Consider the following 21,230-nt stretch of genomic DNA (forward strand, 5'->3'; position numbering starts at 1 on the left):
GTCACCAAGTTTGTTTGAATTTGACGTGATTTGTACGTTATCCGGCATCAGAAGTTGGGCGATATCTCGGTGTAAATATTATTCCCAGCTCTTGTTACTGTAAAATAAAACGAGAATGAAGAAGCAAAAAAATGAGGCATTTTTCGGTGATCCAAAGTTTAATTGAAGGCAATGAAATAAAATAAGAACAGAAAATACTATGTTAAAAAAATAATCATCTCTTAAAGTAGCCATATCGACGGAGACTCGGTGGTCAGAAAGGGAGTGCGTTGCGACATCACCGGCTAAACCCACTCTATTTGTTTCACCGGGGACCACTCAGAGGGAGCATAGATGCGGCGGAGCAGGGGGGGGGGAAGGACGACCTCTACTCTCCCTCAGAGAGAATTTCCGGAATCTCACGGAAAATAGAGCCTTGTTTGACGTGAGTCGTAACCTACTAACCTTCGGGATGAAGTCTAGCCTTTTCCCTCTCTCCCCATCATTCAATTGGCAACTTCGACTCGTCAGCGGAGGGAAGATCGACGTTACCGTGGCTCAGTAAATTGATTTTCACGACGAGTGCGATGGATCCCCGCGATTAGGGAATATGTATTCTTGTTGTCAAAGTATCTACACCGGATTTTTCACTATCATTACTGCTTTTACCCCTCTAGCCTGCATGCCCAAACTAATTAGTTCAAGTAGAATTTCTTTTCTTATTTTCTTTCCTACCTCCTACATTTTCGTCCATAATATTCTTCTAAGACAAATTCCATCTTCTTCTTTCCGTTTAACGGAATGTCACCTTTATCTTGTTATTTTTATTACTTTTGTTTTCTCATGATTTATCTTCACCCCATATCTTTCAATTTCCCCTCGCATTCAAATAGGTTTAAATTTTTTAAATTTTAATTTTTAAATAGTTTCATCCAATTACGAGGTCTGTTCAAAAAATTTCCGAACTTTTTTATTGCAAAAAAGATACTGAATTGCAATAAAGATATTAAAAAATTATTGGTCAGGGCCGCTTCAAAGTAGCCACCTCCCCAACGTATAAACTGATCCCAACGGTGTTTTCACTTTTGAAATAGTCCTGGAACGGTTCTTCCGAAATGCCCATCCATCGAATTTTTCTTTATCTCTGGAATGGTTGCAAATACTTTTCCTTTGAGCGTGGTTTTTCGTTTGGGGAACAGGAAAAAGTCACATCAGGCCAGGGCTGGTGAGTAGGGTGGGTGGGGAAAAACAGCAGTCTTGGTTTTGGCTAAAAATTTATTAGTTCTGAGAGACGAATGAGCCGATCGTCGTGGTGGAAAAATCTCTCGCCGCCCCAAAAAAGTTCGGACCATTTTCGCCTGATTCTATCTCTTAGGCATTTCATAACCACCAGGCAGTGCTCCGTGCTGACTGTCAGCTCTTTAGGTTGGCCTTCGTGATGCATGACCCCCTTTGCAACGAAAAAAACAGTCATTATCACCTTGAACTTCGAGGGAACTTGTCTAACTTTTGGGGCAAGGGTATGTTTCATCAATCCATTGTGAAGACTGCAATTTTGTTTGATGTCATATCCATAAAACCATGACTCACCACTCGTTATGATTCCAAACGGGAAGATGTCATCCTCTTCAGCTGGATCAAACAGTTCCTGACAGACTTGAACTCGATGTTGTTTATGGTCTGCTGTCATCAGGCGAGTCACGAATTTGGGAATATAAATTAAAAGTTCAAGTGACTACAGGCAACATTGTCCCCTGACATGCTGCTGCGTATTTTCCACCTAAAATCTTACTTGACCAATCTTATTCCTGTGCAGGCTTCAAGTAAAATACCAGTCCCTCTAGTCCTTTCCAATATCTTACAAAACTTTTTTTAACCTGTCAATCACATCATAAAAATTTGTGAATCAGGCAAAGATATTCTTTATTTCTATTCAACTCTATTAATCTTCTTCTTACTCTTATGATATAATGTATATCACGAATAAATATACTTGGGTCCAAGCTGACCGTATCCACCTCCCATTCCATTTGCAAATATTAGCATTCTATTCTTGCATCTCCATCAACAAGTTCCTTGGTGTATTATTTCACTTTCTTGAATCACTTTTGGTTTCGTGAATATTTTTTTCTCATTATTTTAGTTGATTTCTATCTCCTGAAAATTCTTTAAAGTTCTTGTGTACATCCACTTTATCTTTACTCTAACATTTTTCTCTATCCTCATTCCCTTTCCATCATATTTTCTTCCTCCTATTTGCTTGAGTCATTTATTTAATTGTCGTGCATTCTTCTTCTTGACTTCCATGATCATTACCCCTGCATAATAATTTTTCAATTTTTTTATGAAACCTATTGTTTCCTTTCCAGCTCTTGCCATCCCTTATTTAGTATCTTCCCACCACTACACAGTTCTTATTCTCTTATCCTCTCTTAAAATATATCAAGATAGAAAGAAAGATAGAAGAAAAGATAGATAGAAAGCCCAACAGAGAGATAAAGGCAAAATTTCAGATCCAAATTCAAGTGATTTACATGTATCTGTTACCTCAATATGTGATTATTAAGGTTCCAGATCTTTCTGGGAAACCATTGGTGAAAGGAAGTAGTCTGCTTCCTGAATGATTGAATTTCATAAACTGCAGTACATAATTATGTTTGAGTTGAGTCCTCTCGCCTTTCATAATGAACATTAGTTTTCAGGCTCTGGTAGATCACTGATACAGGGTTCGTCCGGAAAATAAGTGTACTGAGCTCAGGAAAAAAAATTTATTACACTTTTACATATCTTAAGCTAATATTCCTCAAAATAGGACCCTTGTGAGTCGATACACTTGTTCCAGCGGCGTTCCCATTCCTGGAACGCTCCCGCGAAGGCATCATCGGGAACCTCTCGAAGACTCGTCGTCGACCTCTTCTCTGCCCTCCACGAACATCTTGTGCCACCGAAATATCATGTTTCTGGACATGGCTGACTCCCCGTAAGCCTGGTTAATCATACCGACAGTTTCGGTAGACGATTTCCCAAGCTTTACCGAAAATTTGATGGAATAACGCTGCTCCAAAAACTTCGGCATCGCGTTCCGTGACGTGGGTCGAGCGTGGAGGTTCGCGTTAACAGAGCTCCTCACTACACCACAGCTCAGAGCCGACTGCCTTTTTCAGCGTCGCTTGCCAACATACCCCCCTCCAATCGCAGCCCGTCAGAGCGGTGCTGGGCGCGCCCAGCACCGCTCTGACGGGCTTCGACGAGCGGCGGGAAAAAATCAGTACACTTATTTTCCGGACGAACCCTGTATTAGTTCTAAGTTCTCTGTTCTACCTTCTCTTCAAACCTTTTATGCCCCAATCTACAAATTAAATCACATAAATTGAATTTTTCCTGGATAAATAAGACAAAGATTTGACAAAAAGTTATTTCCTGATGATAGAAATTAATCTTGATTGCACACATTTTTTGCACCATGATTTTATTGTTATTCATTTAACTTTTATGCCTCAAAAATTAGAATTTCAAGTTCATACAATTTTAATTGGAAAAGATGACTCCACGTATTTTGCATACACAAGGATACACATTTCTATTGTTCACTATGCATAAACAGAGACTTCCCTTTGAAGGTAGCAGAAATTATTTATCTAACAAGTTGATTCAAGTTTAATGCATGTGATCTTAATTCAACTGATTATACTTAGGGATAACTCATTGGGTGAGGATGTGATCGCTATATGATTATTTAGTCTTAAGTCTCACAAATATTTTTTACAGAATGCAAACTATTGCATTGTGCCATAATGTCATCATGCACTTTCAGTGGATCACTGAAACAAAATCAGCCCCTGAATCTCAGGAAATGAAATTGTTGGGCCTTCCAGAATAAATTTAATGTAAGGAAAAGCTTAAAATGCTTACCCAACACTTGACTTGAGGAAGCGGAGGCCTTAAACACAGAGAAACTCTATGTCTTAACACTATCCTTTGCCCATTAGAGGTCACTCTGAAAATCTTTACCATAAATTCCCAGCACTTGGGCGCTGTTCAACCCTGTTGCTGGGGATGTGAGAATTCCTCAGGCCTTCTATCTGTTATGCACTTTCATGTGAATAAAACATCCATTCCCAAGTTTTAGTTTTTAGTTTATTTCCTTTAAGTTATTTTTCAACTTTTAATGCTCCTTACTTCTACAAAATACTCATTACATACATGTACATATAAAGGCTCCTAATTGAAAAGAATGACCAAAAAATGGTAGCTTGATATTCCTAACTTTTAATTAGTGAGAAAATTGTTTTATCTCTATGATGAAATGATATCTGCCATTTCATAATGCCTTGAAACTCATTCTATGACTTCTTCAGTCCAACACCTGTAAAGCACATAAATATTTCTTAAGAAGCATCCTCAAATTACATAGTATTATACATTCAGAGAATGAAAACTAGGTTTTAGAGAATTTTCACACTTTTGAAAAGTTAATTTTTTCCTATTTTGCTACTGTGACTAATACATTTCAAAAACACCTTAAATAAATATGAGAATAAGGAACTGAAAAAAAGTTTTAGCAATACATAAATATATTTTTAATTAAATTAATGCAAAAATGGGTATAAATGAAGTATGCAAGACTGACATCTCTCCTCTGACATTTTCTGAATATTCAGTATGGAATTATAGCATGATAATAGCATACTTGCTGGTAATTCTGAATTGTTCTCATCTTTAAAACTGAATTTCAGTTAATGCAGTGACTCGTTTAATTTGAACTATAAATAAACTTGAGGCATATGTCTATGATAATTATTACTCTGATCTTCCTTTGTTCAAACAAAATCTTTATTAAAATGTAATGACAACTTCTGCAAAATTTATGTGGTCAATAAGTAATTTATAATTTAATTCTTAAAATCTATACTGCATTAATTAATCGAAGATTATTTGGTTGGCAGGGATAGAGCTATCCAGGTATTGAGGTATATGGCATGTGATATCCAATCATTCAGGGTAGGAGGATGAGCTTTCTTTCATGGTCCACTTGGAGGAAGATTTGATATCCAGTGAATCATATTTTGAGTGAAGCTTGGGGTATCAAGAGGTATCACCCAGATTTGAATCTGGTATATTTCTGAACTGATCTGTAGCCAAATGCTCTACAAAATGGGGTAGCATGCTGCCCAATAATAACACTCAAGCAATGATTAAAATTTGAACTTAGTTAGCTGTTGAGATAAATTATTTGGATTCCTGCCCATATTTACCGATTGCAGCCATATAAATGTTTGTCATTGATCAAATTAAATACCTATGAATGAGGTAATTGAAATACACCCAATGCTACTTGTTGGCTTCAAATTTTCACCTAAAACAATCCATAGAAGTGGGGAGGGAGAGGTTCATTCAGAATTTTAAACGTGCAATCTCTATTGGGATGTGGCAGTCCGGTAGGTTGAAAACTGGGCTAATGACCAGATGACTCTGGTTTGATTTCTTAAGTTGCCTCTGAGCACCCTCAGCTTCACCCAAGCTGTGTGATTTTTCAGATGCCAGAACTTCCCAAGAAACCATAGGCAGAACAGGGAAGGTAACATTTGGGTTGATAACTGTGGTTTTTACCTCTATTATCCTCATGGACAAGACTAATTGAAGGCCTGACCCTCCAAAATTCATCTTCCCCCCATCTCTGTCTTTCCTCACCAGAGTCACCTTCCAAATCTAGGATTGATTGTTTCTCTACATCTCTGAAATGCCTCTGAACTACTGGTGTAAGTAGCGGAGATGATTCTGCTCCACTATCTTGGTATCCATAGGAAAGAGATGTATCCGTTTGCTCTCCATCTGCATATACCATAGATGTTGCTCCTTCACCTTTATTATGAATTTCTGAGATTTTTCTTTCCTTGCTCAGCTTTTCAATTATACTGTCGGGATCATCAGATGAATCCCTGGTGAGAAATTAGAATATATTCTCATTATTGATTTTTAATATTGAATTTCATAAGGAACAATGGTTACATTGATTTTTGCAGGAGTCAATTTTTATTTAAAGCCACAATTTTTAGTGCTAACTTTCATACAAGTGGTACCTGCCTCGATAGTTGCAATGCATGCCTAGAAAAGAGGGGTTTGGATTGATAACTGGCTTTGGGATTCATTCAGATAGAATAAATGACAAGTGATAGGAGATAAAGGAAAGAAGACAAGTAGCATTGACAGAGAGATGAGAGCGAAATAAGCATGTGAAAAAAGAGAATGTTATAGAGACATGTATTCAAGGTCAAAGCAATGAGGGCATAGTGACCAAGATATCACCAATGAGGAAGGCTTGATATTAGAAATAAAATATCCTACAGTTATTCAGAGTGTACCTTATGGCAGCTTGCAGGGTAATATGGAGGTGTAGATGTATTCACATAAAAATCATACGCATTGAAAATTTTAAAAAAATCAAAAAGTATTTAAGGCAAAAATTTCAGAGTGTAAAAATCATTCTACTAGACCGGGATCCCAGTCTAGGCGAATGATTTTTACGCTCTGAAATTGTTGCATAGAAATGCATATTAGTGGATGACTCCTTTAAAAGTTACTGCTGCAGCATCTCCCACGGTTTCTTGGAATTTTTCAAAAAATATTTTCTCCAATGCTGTGAAATTGAGAAATGTATATTTTCTCTATTGACAGTACTCTAAATCACAGATACCTAGCAAGTGGCAGTTGGTGACTCATTTGAATTTCCAGTTTGTGGATAAGAAAAATACCAAACACATGGGCTCTTAAATATTCTCATATTTACCCGTGGATTAATACCCAATCCTAAATTCAAAGTCTTACACTATTCATACTTGCAAGCACTCAAATTAGTTGATGTACTTAAATCAGGTCCAATTAGTGTTCATAAAATAATTAAGAACCTCTTAACTATAGCTTTTGTGTTAGGTGTATAGTATAATGACTAGAGAATTGATAACAGGGACGTTGAGTAGGGATGCTAAGAAAAGGCTTGCTAAAACTTTGACGACACAGAAACGTAGTCATTGAAGCAGCATGAAAGGCATAGATTGGAGGTTTTGTGAGTGGATTATGAGTGTGGAGAAGGATGGAGAAGATTAACTGGACACAAAGGAAAATAAATGAGGAGGTGCTAGGTATGGTGGAAGAGGAGAGGGGATTGCTATTAACAATCATAAAGAGACAAAAAAATGAATACAAAGTATTTTGATTAGCAGTGGGATGTTGAACATTGTGATATAGGGGAGAATGTTAGGCAAACAAGGAAGGGGCAGGAATAGGATAAGGGTGTTGGGTGGGATGAAGGGAGGAAGGAAGAACAGAGAGAGGAAGAGGAACTTGATGTACAATAGGTTGCTGGATTGTGTTTTGTTTGGAGAAACAAAATATTTACGATTTGGTAGTTGTGTCCATCCAAAACCTACCTTACCTGGTAGATAACCTATAATAGTAGTAGTATTCGGTTATATTAAAGGAAGGCTTACTTCTCTTCACTGACATCTGAAAGATCTCCATACTCAGCAGGTTCTTTGCACAGAGTGCAGATATTGTGCATTTCACTGAAACACTTCTCACAGAATACACCCTTACAGCCTAAGGTTTTACAAGTAATTAAATATTCCTGGTTTTCCTTTCTTTCCACGGAGCCAACTGCACCACACAATATACACATTTTTTCATTCTTTGAAGGACCAAAGATGAAGTTTAGGCGAGGAAACCTTGTAATCAGAATTTAAATTTTCCATATTAATTGGGATAATTAACATTTTATACTAATTACTAGGCTGATACACTTTGCAGGATGTACATTACTCATTAGATAAAATAAGAACCTATAAAACATTCAATGAGATAAGATTTAATCAAACGTTAAACAGTCAGCAATTGAAAATTTATGGAAGTCTGAAATAGATATTATTTACAATTATATGTGCAAACATTTATTTCAAAGACTTATCTTTTTCCTTGAGAGTACACAAAATATTTGGGGAAAATGACAGCAAATATGAAGCAGGTAGTAAATATTATCAAAGGATATTAAAAGTAGGTTGTACTAATGTCATGCAGTGCAGGTTTCAACTTCCTAACACAGAGTAATAGAAAGGAAGTTGAGCTAATAGCGGTATTTATGATCAGGTATGGATAATTTCCTGGAAGAAAATGTGATAGTTGTGTTGACTTGGATTGCAAACACGGATGAAGTGTTACATGGACTGCGATGTCAGGGAGTAAGCTGTGGTGGTTTTCAAAGTTTAAACAGCTCTCTACTTTTTTCTCTCTTCATAGCACCCTCCCTTCCTACCTAAAAACAGGGGTTTCAAATACCTTTTGAATTTTAAATTTTATTATATAATTTACTTTAAATTTATCCACATTGCTGCATAATTACCTCCTTAGGAAAAATATGTTCTTAGGAATGTATGTTCTCATTAGCTCTAAGCAATAAATCAAGTGTTAATAGTTACAAAGCAGCAAGACGTTGACTAATGGTAACATTTTCCATTGTCTGCCCATCTTCTCCTCTTCCTTTTTGGCCAGCAAATTTCCTTCGAAGCTGGCGCCTTGTGAACTTGAGGAAAGATAAGCGTGATCGAAGAATTTGATTGTACAACCATGCTGCTCGTACATAAGCCCTCTTGGGGTAATAAGCATTCATAACCATGGCCCGCATACGCTGGCCATAAGGCTCAGTCAAGGTCAGCATCCAGCATAATACCAGGAGTCCAACTGCAAATAATTCTTAAATTAGCATATGAAATTAATGAGGCATTTGAGATTATAAACTTTAACTTGAAATACCTATTTGGTAATGGCAATTAACATCAGGCGTCCGGGGAACAGGAAGGCATGCCGATGTGTCAATTGATGGGGGCATACCAAGTGGCTGAAGAGCATTGATGGTTCCTTGATACAAATTTGCCAGAGGTCCTTTACCTTCCACATGGACACCAATCATATTTGGGGCTAGGCATATTAAATGTGAAATTGTAAATGACAATCATACAGTGGAATCTTCCATACAGAAACTTTTTTCGCGCAGGATGTGCAATCTTAACCACAGGAAATTCACAATATTTGCTCAATCAACAACAGCAGCATGAATATTTTTGTGGAACATATTAATATTGTACAATGCCAGTGATCATAGGCATCTGGAAAAGGACAGCATGACTACCAAATGGCCCAATTAAAAAGTATTTTAATGCAGAAAGTGTTTTAAACTAGATCTTAAATCCACAGTTAATTGTTGAGTTTATTTACCTGGAAGTTGAGTCTGTATATTTCCATATTTGCGAATAATTCCCAGCAACCAATATAAACAATGATCAGTGGCAATATATGTTGCTAGCTTAACAGTTGCTAAAAAAATGACCATGCTGCTTTTGGTTATTTTCATTTTCTCTGAGCCTGTCAGTTGAAGGGATGTGACCTAAGTATGAACATATTTTTATTTATCAAATGTTTCATAAAATTAATAAATTTGTGAGTAGTTATTTTATTTAAACATTAAAATCAAATATAACGTACAATTTATCCATTTGAACAATTCAAACAGCCAAAATTAATTTGAGGTTAGTGACTCTTTAGATGAATTATTAAATAGTTTGGAGTTCAACCACATTTGTTTATTAGTCTAGTTTTTTGTAATTTTAAACTAGACAGTATTAATAATAAGTATTAATATTCATTAAAACTGGACATATACACCACAGATGCAAGTTTAAACAAGATAGAGTTTTCCACTGGCACCACCAGCAAGATCAAAAATTTCACTGCGACATTTGACAATATTTAAAACTATTAGAGGATTAATATATCATGTCTTTGGAAGCTAATTGGTAAATGATAATGAAACTGCAACTGAATTAATTTTATTTCCTCATCAAGAATTCAGTATAGCAGTGTTGAATAGACTTCCAGGCATGGAGCAAGTACCTAAGTATACATGCTTTACTGTACGATACTTTAGTGGAAGAAACACCAGGCTTTTGTCAGGACTACTGTTCCTATGCTAGTTTATAGCTAAATGCATGAACTTAAAAATATGAATACCAATGGCTAATATTAATTAAAAATAAGTATGCATGCTAATGGCTGTCATTAGTGTTTGTATATTAATTTTTAATAAGTACTTCATATACAACCTTTATATATTTCCTCTTTTCATGGTGCTTTAGTGGAAGAATTGTTTCTCGGTCTTGTGCCATCCTCCGAGCATCAATTTCATATATGTGATGTGATATATAATGATTGTCAAATTTATCACTCACTTGATACTTATACGAGTACTGCAATACTCTGGAATAGACAAAGGACTAAACAATCTATTTTGGTACTATATTGATTTGAAATTTTATTTTGGATTTAATCAGCAAGCTAACATTCGATGAGCCCTGACCATTTGAAAAATGAATTGCTCTACCAGCTTGAATAAGCATATTATTAGTGTATTTCAGGTCCCATAGCACATGCCATTGGAAGAAAATATTGATCAGGCATTTATTTCATCATAATGGCAAGAGTTACACTGACGATTTTCTCTTAATTAAAATCTGCATTCCAATGGAATAAAGGATAATTTCAAGTATTTTTGAGCTTACCTGATGAATACTAGCAAGAAGCAAAAAGATGTTGCAAGACCCATCCACCCAAATACTGAAGATAATATGCTAGTTCTTTCTTTAACTTCAGACACAATTCCTTTTATTACTTGCCCCATTGAAGTAGAAGATTGTGTTTGAAAATGGAAGGAATGAGAGAAGGTTACTTTCACATAAAATGCATCATGTAATTGGCGTCCTAATGATTCAAATTCTGTCAAAAGAAAGAGATAGAGTTGCATTTGGTATTAATGATTCCCAATGACCAATTGCTCTTGTAATAATAATCCAAGCTTTTTAATAACAATAATTTCAGTTCGAATGAATCCATAATCTCCTCATGCTAATTTAGGTTGCCATAATTTACTTTTTTGATATGCCTCTTTCACCTCACAGTTTAAAGATATCTATTTATTGTTTTCTATCAAATTATATGGAAAGTTTCAGTGCAGCATTTAATATTATAGTTCACTATTACTCACTTTGCTTAACATAGCCAACTACTTTCTCTCCAACAAAATGAATAAATTCACAAATCTTATCCAAAATTTTAAGGATATGGCAAAGTAGAGATGCCAGTTTTGCTATGGAGCACATCCAGGAGAACAATGGCCCCAATTTAACCACACAGTCATCTACTGAAGCTGCAAAGGAGCGAATGCACCTCTCTGAAGGTGGTCCAAGTTTCCGGTTGCATATATTGGCAACTGATGCAATCCACTGGAAGGCACTTTTTATCATTTTTACTGTATTTAAAATAAGAGTAAAAGTTACTACTGTTGATACTTAAAAAGTTGTACTTTTCTTATATATATATATATATATATATATATATATATATATATATATATATATATATATATATATATATATATATATATATATATATACATATATATATATATATGTGTATATATATATATATACATATATATATATATATATATACATATATATATATATATATATATATACACATATATCTATATATATATATATATATATATATATATATATATATATATATATATATATATTTGTGTATATATACATAAAAGTAATATTGTCAGCATTAGGAAAAAACCCCTGAATCGTAATTTGCAACTGTACACCAATTGTAATCCTTTTATATCCTGCTCAAATTTTAACACGAGTACTTAAATGTAATAAGGAGAAAATATTTTCCATAGTTCAAAAAATATGAATCCATAAAATTATTTGATTTACTTTGTTAGGTATCTACCAATAATTTCACTTCAATCAACTGGTCAAGAATATTGTTAAGATTAAATACCTATGGCATTAATAACAGCCAGATGACCTTAGTTAATCTAATTCCCCGTTGGCCATACACTGAGCTCACATTAAAAATATTAATTGTAATGAAAATCGTGCAAACACCAAGTTAATAAGAATGGTAATAATGAAAATTTCTCACATATGTTTTTGATGACACGGAAAATATTAAGAATGATTTTTTTAGTTTTTTCTACAGCATCTTTGATAGATTGTGTAACCTTTTTAATGGCATCTTTAATTGCTTTTAAGGGCTGCTTCACCATGTTCACTGCATCACCTGCTGCCCCTTTGAGTTTTTCCTACATGCAGAGGGAAAATAATATGGATGCCATTACAGGCTAATATTGTTGTAATGATTTAAAGCAATATACCTTGATAAAATCATCCATTTTTTGAAAATGCCTAGCCTCTCAAAATAATTAAATTTATAATTAAATTAATGTCATGATGTTTATTCCACCAAATATATGATAAGCATACAAATATATGTTTTTGTATTTGCTTTTCAGACTTCCAAAGTTCAAATGTGCATTGTACTATCAAATTAATTGATTTGGGCTTCATATATTGGACCAACAAACACAACAAATTGACTGATAGTCATATGAAGAATGTTTAATCATGCCAAGAAAATATTTAATCTGGTTTTCACGTATATGGCATCCACTTTTAGGATAATAAAAAAGCACAAGAGCCTTGCTAACCTTCCTGATTAAGATTCCTGGTTTATAAGAAATCCAGAGACCATGTAGGAATTACAGGGATCTAGGGATGAGGTATTTCTCTGGTATATCATGAATAAAATGTGTAAGTGGAATGTGGGAATATTTTAGCTCAAAGTTACAACAATAGAAAATTTCAAGAGGGCTCTATGTAATGAGGTGGGTGGTATAGTCAAGAGTTTAGGTCATTAGTTATTCATACCTGAGAGCAAGCCAATGACTGGGAAAGGACATCTACATTGTGCAATACATTACGTGCTGGACCAGCCAATGCCAAGACAATGGCATAGGCCAATAATGCCTGCCGCCCTCGCTTGGAAAATAGAGTGGGAAGGAGCAGGAGAACAAAACACCTGTATTAAAATAACTCAATAGAAATTTTTTTCAAGCATGAGCCATGTAGGATTTTCATATATTCATACATTATTTACTATAATAATCAGAGATATGGTGAAGACAAAGTGATATAAATGATGTAGGCTCATGGTGTCCCAATTAGGGACTGCTCCTACTCTACAAAATAATCTAATAGTGGATATGCATTTTACTTTTGTGATAGGAATGCAAGTACTTATCATTTAGTAGTAAATATATAAGCATCACTTATCACGCACAATAACTTCTCTTGCTATTCCTTTACATAATCGTGAATTATGCTAATTATCCTAAAAATCATGTGACATAGACATAATTTTGGCTGCTTATGTATGATAAATTAGCTGAAAGTAAAGTCATTGAAACTTAGTCAACAAAGTTTGGAATCACTTCCCTATTTCCCTAAATATTCACCTAATATTACACTCCATATGTTATGCCATTAAAGCCTAATAATTTTACATAATATGTGTATGTATCTGGAAAAGTAATGTCTCATTTGTTTAAAGAAAATATGTTACCCACCTTATTTTCTCAGAAAAAGCCATTCCAATGGACAAAAATATTACTAGAGCAGAACTATATCCTGTAGCTGTTGATATTTTAAAATTGAGTTGAAAGATGAGGAAGATAAGAAATAAATAGCTCAGGAAAATTCCACCTATGAAACATAGAGACTTCTTGGCATGAATTCAGCTTTGCCTTATAATACATAGGGCATAATTAGCATGTTGTGATTATGCAATTATGATAAAACCATTAATGCAAGAAAAAATCATACAATATTTAACCATCAGCAACTTACAAAGGAAGCCAACCAAGCTCTTTAAAACAAAATTTCTGAAAGTTCCCTCTTCTCCAAGTAATTTTCTAGACACAAACTTAATGAAGTTGGGAAGTCTTATACATGGTATGAAGCAAGGCCAATTTCTCCTGTGAAAATATTAAATTTAGTCTATTAGCTTCAACGGTAATATTCTTTCCTCATTGAAAGTTTATATTATTTGCAAGACACCATAGCTGTCAGAATCCATGAGTAGTTTAAAATGAATTAATAAACAGAAATTTGTTAATAATTTCAATAAGTGGTTTATGAGTTGCAACATTAAAATGAAGGTATGTTCTTTGTGTCAGTTAGGTGCATTATAAACAACTTCTATAAATGCATTGAATATCCCAATCAGCTGAATATGACTCACAAGCTATGCCAGTAATATCTCAATGGAAAAAATATGAGCTAATGGTTAAGTACTTTATTTATAAATTACAATATGCACAGGTGCTTCAAAAATATTTTGCATAGCACTTCCTATCATTTTTCCATTACTTCTAGTTGCTAGCTCTCTTTTATGTGGGGTTAGGGTATTTCTTTATTTTACCCTTCATTTTTGTTAATTGGTGGATTTCTATTACAAGGCCTACATAAATAGAAAAGGTAAAGAAAAAAAATTAGATGTAGACATATTTAGAAGATTTGGAATAAGTTTAAATCAAATGCATTAGGTAATGCTCAATTAAATCCCCATCATTAACAGTATTTGGTTATACCATTAATTGTTACTGTTTTCTTTTTTTATTATAGTGAACAATAAATAATTTATTTAATTATCATTAAATGATCTACTAGTTAAGGTAGGCTTTGGATCGAATAGATTACCAAATGAATATTCTACGACTCCTAACAAAACACAATCCAGCAACCTAATCTACATCAAGTCTTTCTTCATCTCTGTGTGCTCCCTTCATCCCATCCAGCATCTCTATCCTGTTCCTGCCCTTTCCTCATTTCCCTTACATTCTCCCCTCTATTACAGTCTTCAACATCCCACTGCGGATCAATTAGTGCTTCAACCATTTTTCCTACCTCCTTATGATTTCTCCCAACAATCCCCTCTCCTCACCCACCATAACTAGTACTTCCTCATTTGTTTTCTTCTTGGTCCATTTCACCTATGAATTTGAGAAATTAATTATTTTACAAAGAAAAAATGGACCTAGTAATATTATTTAATAATGGATGATATCCATGCATTGAGAGATAATTAAGGAAATGATTTTAAAAAATCAGGATTTACAGGACCTGTAAATCCTGATTTACATTCACCTGTATAATACTTCCAATAATTTGGCATGTATGATTAATAGGCATGTTATTGTTATTTGGTGAAAGGCAAGTTCATTCATTTATTGGCTGCTGACTCTCAGTATTCCAAACAATAAATACAAATGAAAAATTTAAACTTTGTTCTTGCCAGCCATCATTGAATCATGGAAATATTTTGTACATTAACATGGTTTTCAAACCACAAGCTGTTCTTTATAGCAAATAATTAATAGCACATACAACAATAGCATTTATGTTGACAAGGAACTGTGCCAGAGATGGAGGTAAACTAACCAATACCACAAAACTACTATAGTTTTTCTCTTGCATGGGTAAATTTCAATGAGTTAGGTTTATCACATGGGTAATATATAAGTGCATTTATTTAGTGTCTTCTCAATTTATGATTTGAACAATTATTCACAGCATTAAGGTAGTATACATTAACCAAGACAACATAAACGTTGAAACCCATGCTGAGTTATGCATGATATGAATTGCGTGACTTGAATTGCTTAATACAAATGGGTGGTGGCATATTTAGATTTTGTGCCTTCTGAAGTTATCTAACGTCACCCCGCAACATATTCATTATCAATATAAATTTAGCTGTTACTGTTTTCCAAACACACCCTAGTGACCTAGTGTGTGTTCCCTATCTTTCCCTTTTTCTTGTAACTTTGTTTTTACCTCCCCCCTATAAACAAACCTAGTGCCAATCAAGTTTACAGTCTTGGTATTTCATGTTTCATTCATAATCATTATCCCTAAAATCTTGAGATTTATTACCCCATTAATGCTAAGCTGCCATAGTCCCCTTAAAATTGCCTCAGCCACTCGATGGATTTGTGAAACTTCAGTTGATATCTAGTTATCAATGCTAGGAAATAAAAGTTATGAGTTATTCAAAATAATGAAGAAAATTAATAGAAAGAAAAACATTGGCATTAAATTATTGCTAAGTACAAAGCGGTACCATAAAGTCTTAATTATTACTAATAAATAGGCAAGATAGCTGGATAAAATTTATCCTGGATATTCTGATTCTGATGTACATAATGTTGTAAATTAAAACTATTAATGTTCATTTGTTTTGTTTTGGGTAGCCATAAATTCAAGTAACCTGCACTATGGAGAAGATAGAGGCTCACAGTGTGAATAAGTTCTTAAATTTGAAAGACTTCAGTGCCTAGAAAATCCACAATGAAATGATGGTTGTTTACAGAAATAATAGCTCATCATATGACACAGTTGTGAGGTGGAAAAGGAATTTCCAAACTGGCCACATGCCTCCTCACAGATGATCCAAGTAGTGGAACACTATCAATCACGGACAATACTGTCACAGTGTAGAAAGTGGAGAACTTGATTTAACTAGACTGAAGGGTAACCATCCAAATGATCATAAATGACACTGATACTAGTTCAGAAAGTTTGGGAAAACAATTCATGAAGAACTGTGCACATCAAAGGTGTCAGTATGCTGGGTTCCACGACTACTGACTCCTTTTTAGAAGCACAAACGGCACCTGTTAAGGGAAATGCCAAATCTTTTGGAGCAAAACGTAACAATGGATGAATCTTGGATCCATCAATATGATCCAAAGATTAAAGAGCAAGGAGTGGAAGCACAATGACTCATCTCCTCAAGAAGGTTAAGGTGTAGGAGTCTGCAGGGAAGGTCATGCTGCCTGTTTTTAGGATTCATAGAGTCATCTTGACAGACCATCTGGAGAAGCTTCACACCATCACTGGTGTCTATTATGGCACACTGCTGAATAAATTAAATGATGCTCTGAAAAAGAAACAGTGCAGTATTATCACCAAAGGCATCCATCTTCCTGCCGACAATACATCTGCTCACTATCTCAAGGTTGAAGAATGACAGCAATGTGGCTTCAAAATTTTGCCACATCTGTCCTTTTCTTCCAGTCCCAAGTGACTTTTTCTTCTTTCCAGAACTAAAAAACCATTGAGTTGGAGATTTGACAACAAAAATGACGTCATTGAAAGGGTAAAACCATGGTTTTTTGATGCAATCTGTTGAGTTCAATGATGATAGCATTCTAAGGGTCAAGAAACACTGGGGAAAATGTATAACTCTGATTGGTGACTATGTAGTCGTCAGAATAAGAAATAAAAGATAAGTGTCTAACTACATTTATTTTTTGTAATAATTTAATCTTTTCAAAACCCCCATCATATATATCAACATAGAATATGAATGCATATAAGGACAGATATATACAGAAATGTTTTTATTGGCCTCCATACCTTATCAAAGTTTTAATTTGTTGATTCATATATTTTTTGGCTCTGGGTTTAGCATGCTCTGAATGTTTTCTTATTATATGAGGGTGTTGTAAAAAACAGCCAGTCACCCTAGATTTATACTCACCAAACAAGACTCATACAAATTACAGCCCAGCCATACATCACTCGTTTTAAAAGCCATATGCTTAATGCTAAGCCATAAAATTAGCAAAATCATTCCTAATGCTGTCAACAAAATTAATGTCAAAATATCCTGTATATGACGCAACCCCCAACACCTTCAGAAAAAGGCTAGTCGCAGAGGTGAAATATGTAGTTTATGAATACTTATGTTGGACGATTTTACAGAATGACATTACCAATCGGTGCATCTCATAAACCAGTCAGTCAGGGATGTTTTTGTAGCTTCTTTGGAGTGAATTCTGATAGAATTTAACCGCTCTCTTTCTAAATGCCTTCTCTTCTTTTCTATCTTGTGTGCTTTAATTACTGAAATGAAAAACCTCATTTTTTGACACTAACGACGTACTTGAACGTATATTTTATTAAAATTGTTTATTTATTAACGCTATAAGCTTCCTCTGTTTTCTCGAGTTTTTCACTGCTTAGTAACGAGGATAACAAGTAATAAGTTATCAATATTATAATAGTAAAGTCATGTTGAAATATTAGTTAAACCCTCCGAATATAAGGGAACCATTTTAAGCACCGGAAATATAGATATAATTCACTTTATTTTTTAAGTGCAAAGGCCTGTGTCTTTATTCCTACCAGAAAGTCATAAGGGCATCTGGGGAGTTTAGGCATTCAAATAAAATTAAAAATCCCATTTATTCGTAGTGAAAGAGCGATGGTTTGAAAGGGTGGCGCTTACGTGACATCATCATGATTCTGATCATAGAGCTTATGTATATAGGCCCTCGTTCCTCCTGCTTCTATCGGAGAGGCATTTCATATTCCAACGCCCTTTTTATTTACTTAATTTTCACTTTTCTTTTTGAAATGTATTTTATTCATGTGGAAGTTGTGAATGCCTTTTGATAAATCGTGTTGAAATGGTATATGCTATCCGTTAAGCTACGTTTGTTGCACGCTAAGCACGCCTCGTTCGTAAATTCGCTTCCAGTCTCTCCTCAAACTGCAGAGGAGCGCCGTGTTATACGCTATGTGCGGAGAGGGGATGATCTCGTGTATCCCATGACATCTTGGTATGTCATGTGTGAAGATGCTGAAGAGAGCAGGTCCAAGCACGGAATCCTGAGGAACGCCGGCGTGAACCCGTCACACCCCCGAGTTCGTGCCAAGCCAGCTCACGATGAACGTGTTCTCCAAGTAGGATCCTCCAATCGGATGATCCATGTCGGGAAATGAAGTCGCTGCATCTTGAAAAGGAGGGCTGGGTGCCAGACGCGGTCGAATGCCTTCTTTATGTCAAAGATGGCACTGGCCACCGCCGTCTTCCTGTTGAAGGCGTCCGTGATGAAGTCCATTGTCCTCGTTTTGCGACGGACCGGGGAGTGCCGCTCGCGGAAGCCGAACTGCTCGTCGGGATTGACTCCTTCTTCCCGTATGACGTCACAGATCAGCCCCTGCAAGATTTTTTCGAATATATTTCCGAAACCGTTTAGGAGAGAGATGGGCTGGGAGTCTTTGGGACCCACCTCCGCTCTCTGCGTCTTTGGAAGGCCGACGATTCTGGCTCTCTTCCAGGTGGATGAGAAAAAAGAGAACCGGACACAGCCGTTGAAGACGCTGGTTAGGTACGCCGCCTCCGCCTTTGGAAGCTTCCGGATGGCGACATTGGAAATGCCGTCAATTCCGGGCGCCTTTCCCGGGTGGAGGCGACGCATCTCCGCCATGACGTACTTTCTCTCCATGATTGGCGCAGGAATCTTGTAATTGGTGTCTTCCATGGCCCGGATTTCTTCTTCCACTGCCTCTGAGTCGTTATTCCCTGGAATTGGAACGAAGGTGCTCTCGAGGAATCCCGCCTTTTCCTCCGGGGAAGCCACCACATTGTCCCCGCAAACGATGAGAGGGTCTAGACGTTGGGAGGTCGGCAGTCTCCTCCACACTTTCCATGCCTCGTTGGCCTCTTCTCCGGAGTCGCCAAGGAGATCCTCCATGAGATGGAACTTCCAGTGGTCGAACCGGACTTCTCGGAGTGCATTCTTCACCTCCTTGTCCTGCGCCATGAGCTGCCGACATAAATCCGGCGTTCGATACCGCTACCAGCGCCGATGGATGTTCTTCCGGAGCGTTATGAGTCTTCGAACCAAAGCTGGAAGCGGCACCCGAAACTGGAACGGGCGCTCTTCCATCCTGGTTATCGAAGACTCTATGGCAGCGGTAACCGTGTAGACAAGAAGACAAGCCATCTCGCCCGTCGTTAGCTCCGACATTCCTTAGGCAGCTCCCAGGCGATGAATTACTGAAAGGATGTCCAGTCCGCCCCACCGCAGTGCCACCTCTCCCTTGAAGGAAGCCTAGGTCCCGTTGTCCCGTTAAGAGAGTAGTCGGGTTGCGGTCCGACGAAAGCTCGACACATGTATGGATGCTGAGCGACGTCCTGACACTGCAAACGATCGCGATGTCAAGTACGTCGCCTCGCGCTTGCCTAGGAGTCGTCGGATTAAGTCCCATGAGACCCTCCTCGTCCGCCAGCGTCCTCAGTGCTACTTCCGATAGCCATGTTAGTTTTCAGCCGTTCTCACGATCGCTAACCCCTCCAGGACGGTCAGGAGCAGTTGTCCCTCGGTGGACGAGATTCACTTCCGCAGGGTGCGGCAGATGGTGGCTATGATAGCCCACAGCTCCTTGTCGTCTCCTGCGGCACCCGTTGAGGACACCGCAGGAGATTTTCGTGGCCCCATAAAGGAGGCTTCTAAGTGTACAGCGAGCGCTAGACTCTCTGTAGTCTTCTTGGCATTCCCGCTGTTTGCAGGACTCAGATGGTACGATGCTCGCCGGAGATGCACCTTCCGCGGGAGTTGAAGAGGAGGGCAGAGACTACTTCACCTTCCTCCCCCTCTTCCTCTCCTGTCCCACGGCAGAAGTGGATTTCTCCACTCCCACCGTGCCAGGAGGAGAGGAAGCAGCCTTGTCGCCCAGTGGAGGCGGTGCTACTGCTTTCTTGGAGGAGTCAGGCAACGACGATGTCTCTGCTTGCCGCGGCGTCCTCCTTGCCCGGGGCGTGGCTTTCTCTGCGGTTTTCGTTTCCATGTTCGGACTGCAAAAGAAAAGAAAAGGAGACTCCCTTCTCAACTGGTTTTCCCAGGGTCTTCTTCTTCCTTGGTGGTGGATTTTACAGTTTCCACATTGTGGTTGCCTACTCTGAGGAGGGTTTACCCGAGGCGTTTCGATGCTTCTGGGAGTGCATCGAGATACACCGGATATTTCCTTGACACCGCGGCGTGCTCTCCCCCTCAATTCACGCGGGTAGCGGTATCCGTTCGGGTCCTCCTGCAATCCTTCACCCGGCGCAGCGGGAGCACCTCGGTGCACAGCGACATGCCACTCCTAAGTGGCTGGAACGGTGACAGTTATGACACTGCAGTGGTCCGCTTTCCAGTTGTAGGTCTCTTTTCCCACCCTGCTATGCAGGATGCTCGTAACTCAATTGGAGGCATTGCCCTCGGCGTCTTGACCAGCGTGCAGGCGTGGCGGTCAATGGGCACCGGTTTCCTGGCTTCCATCACCGTCTTCTGTCTGACACTCCGGATCTCGTAGCTGAGATCCGGCAGCATCGAGGAGATTTGGACGATGTTCTTCGATATACCCCGTACGAGGTACCGCACTCCAGGGATCCTCTCTGTTGGCCGGGTGTATGTAGAATTGAACTTTCGAAATGAAAGTAGACTAATGAAGGAACAA

At 37.3% G+C, this 21,230-nt stretch overlaps 1 protein-coding gene across 1 annotated transcript; it reads right to left on the reverse strand.

Annotated features, from left to right (window-relative positions):
* Positions 1 to 4,322: 4,322 nt before the first annotated feature.
* Positions 4,323 to 17,865, reverse strand: LOC139690857 (DC-STAMP domain-containing protein 2-like). Its single transcript, XM_071588864.1, has 14 exons — positions 17,717 to 17,865; positions 13,785 to 13,912; positions 13,505 to 13,640; positions 12,807 to 12,957; positions 12,022 to 12,181; positions 11,066 to 11,329; positions 10,584 to 10,797; positions 10,128 to 10,281; positions 9,244 to 9,412; positions 8,782 to 8,946; positions 8,448 to 8,709; positions 7,467 to 7,700; positions 5,671 to 5,918; positions 4,323 to 4,345 (listed from the first exon to the last, which is right to left on the reverse strand). Exons 1-14 carry the CDS (start codon positions 17,863 to 17,865, stop codon positions 4,323 to 4,325), a joined length of 2,457 nt encoding a protein of 818 aa, XP_071444965.1.
* Positions 17,866 to 21,230: the final 3,365 nt, after the last annotated feature.

Source organism: Hetaerina americana, unplaced genomic scaffold (genome assembly GCF_022747635.1).
Source record: "Hetaerina americana unplaced genomic scaffold, ioHetAmer1.1.p SCAF_1, whole genome shotgun sequence".
Classification (NCBI taxonomy): Eukaryota; Metazoa; Arthropoda; class Insecta; order Odonata; family Calopterygidae; genus Hetaerina; species Hetaerina americana.

Coding starts and splice junctions, on each gene's coding strand:
- LOC139690857 (XM_071588864.1), bottom strand. CDS start 17,865: ATGAGGTTTTTCATTTCAGTAATTAAAGCACACAAGATAGAAAAGAAG. Junction 11,330..12,021: donor CCGTGTCATCAAAAACATAT/GTGAGAAATTTT, acceptor TTTTAAATACAG/TAAAAATGATAAAAAGTGCC. Junction 8,710..8,781: donor TAATTGCCATTACCAAATAG/GTATTTCAAGTT, acceptor AATTATTTGCAG/TTGGACTCCTGGTATTATGC.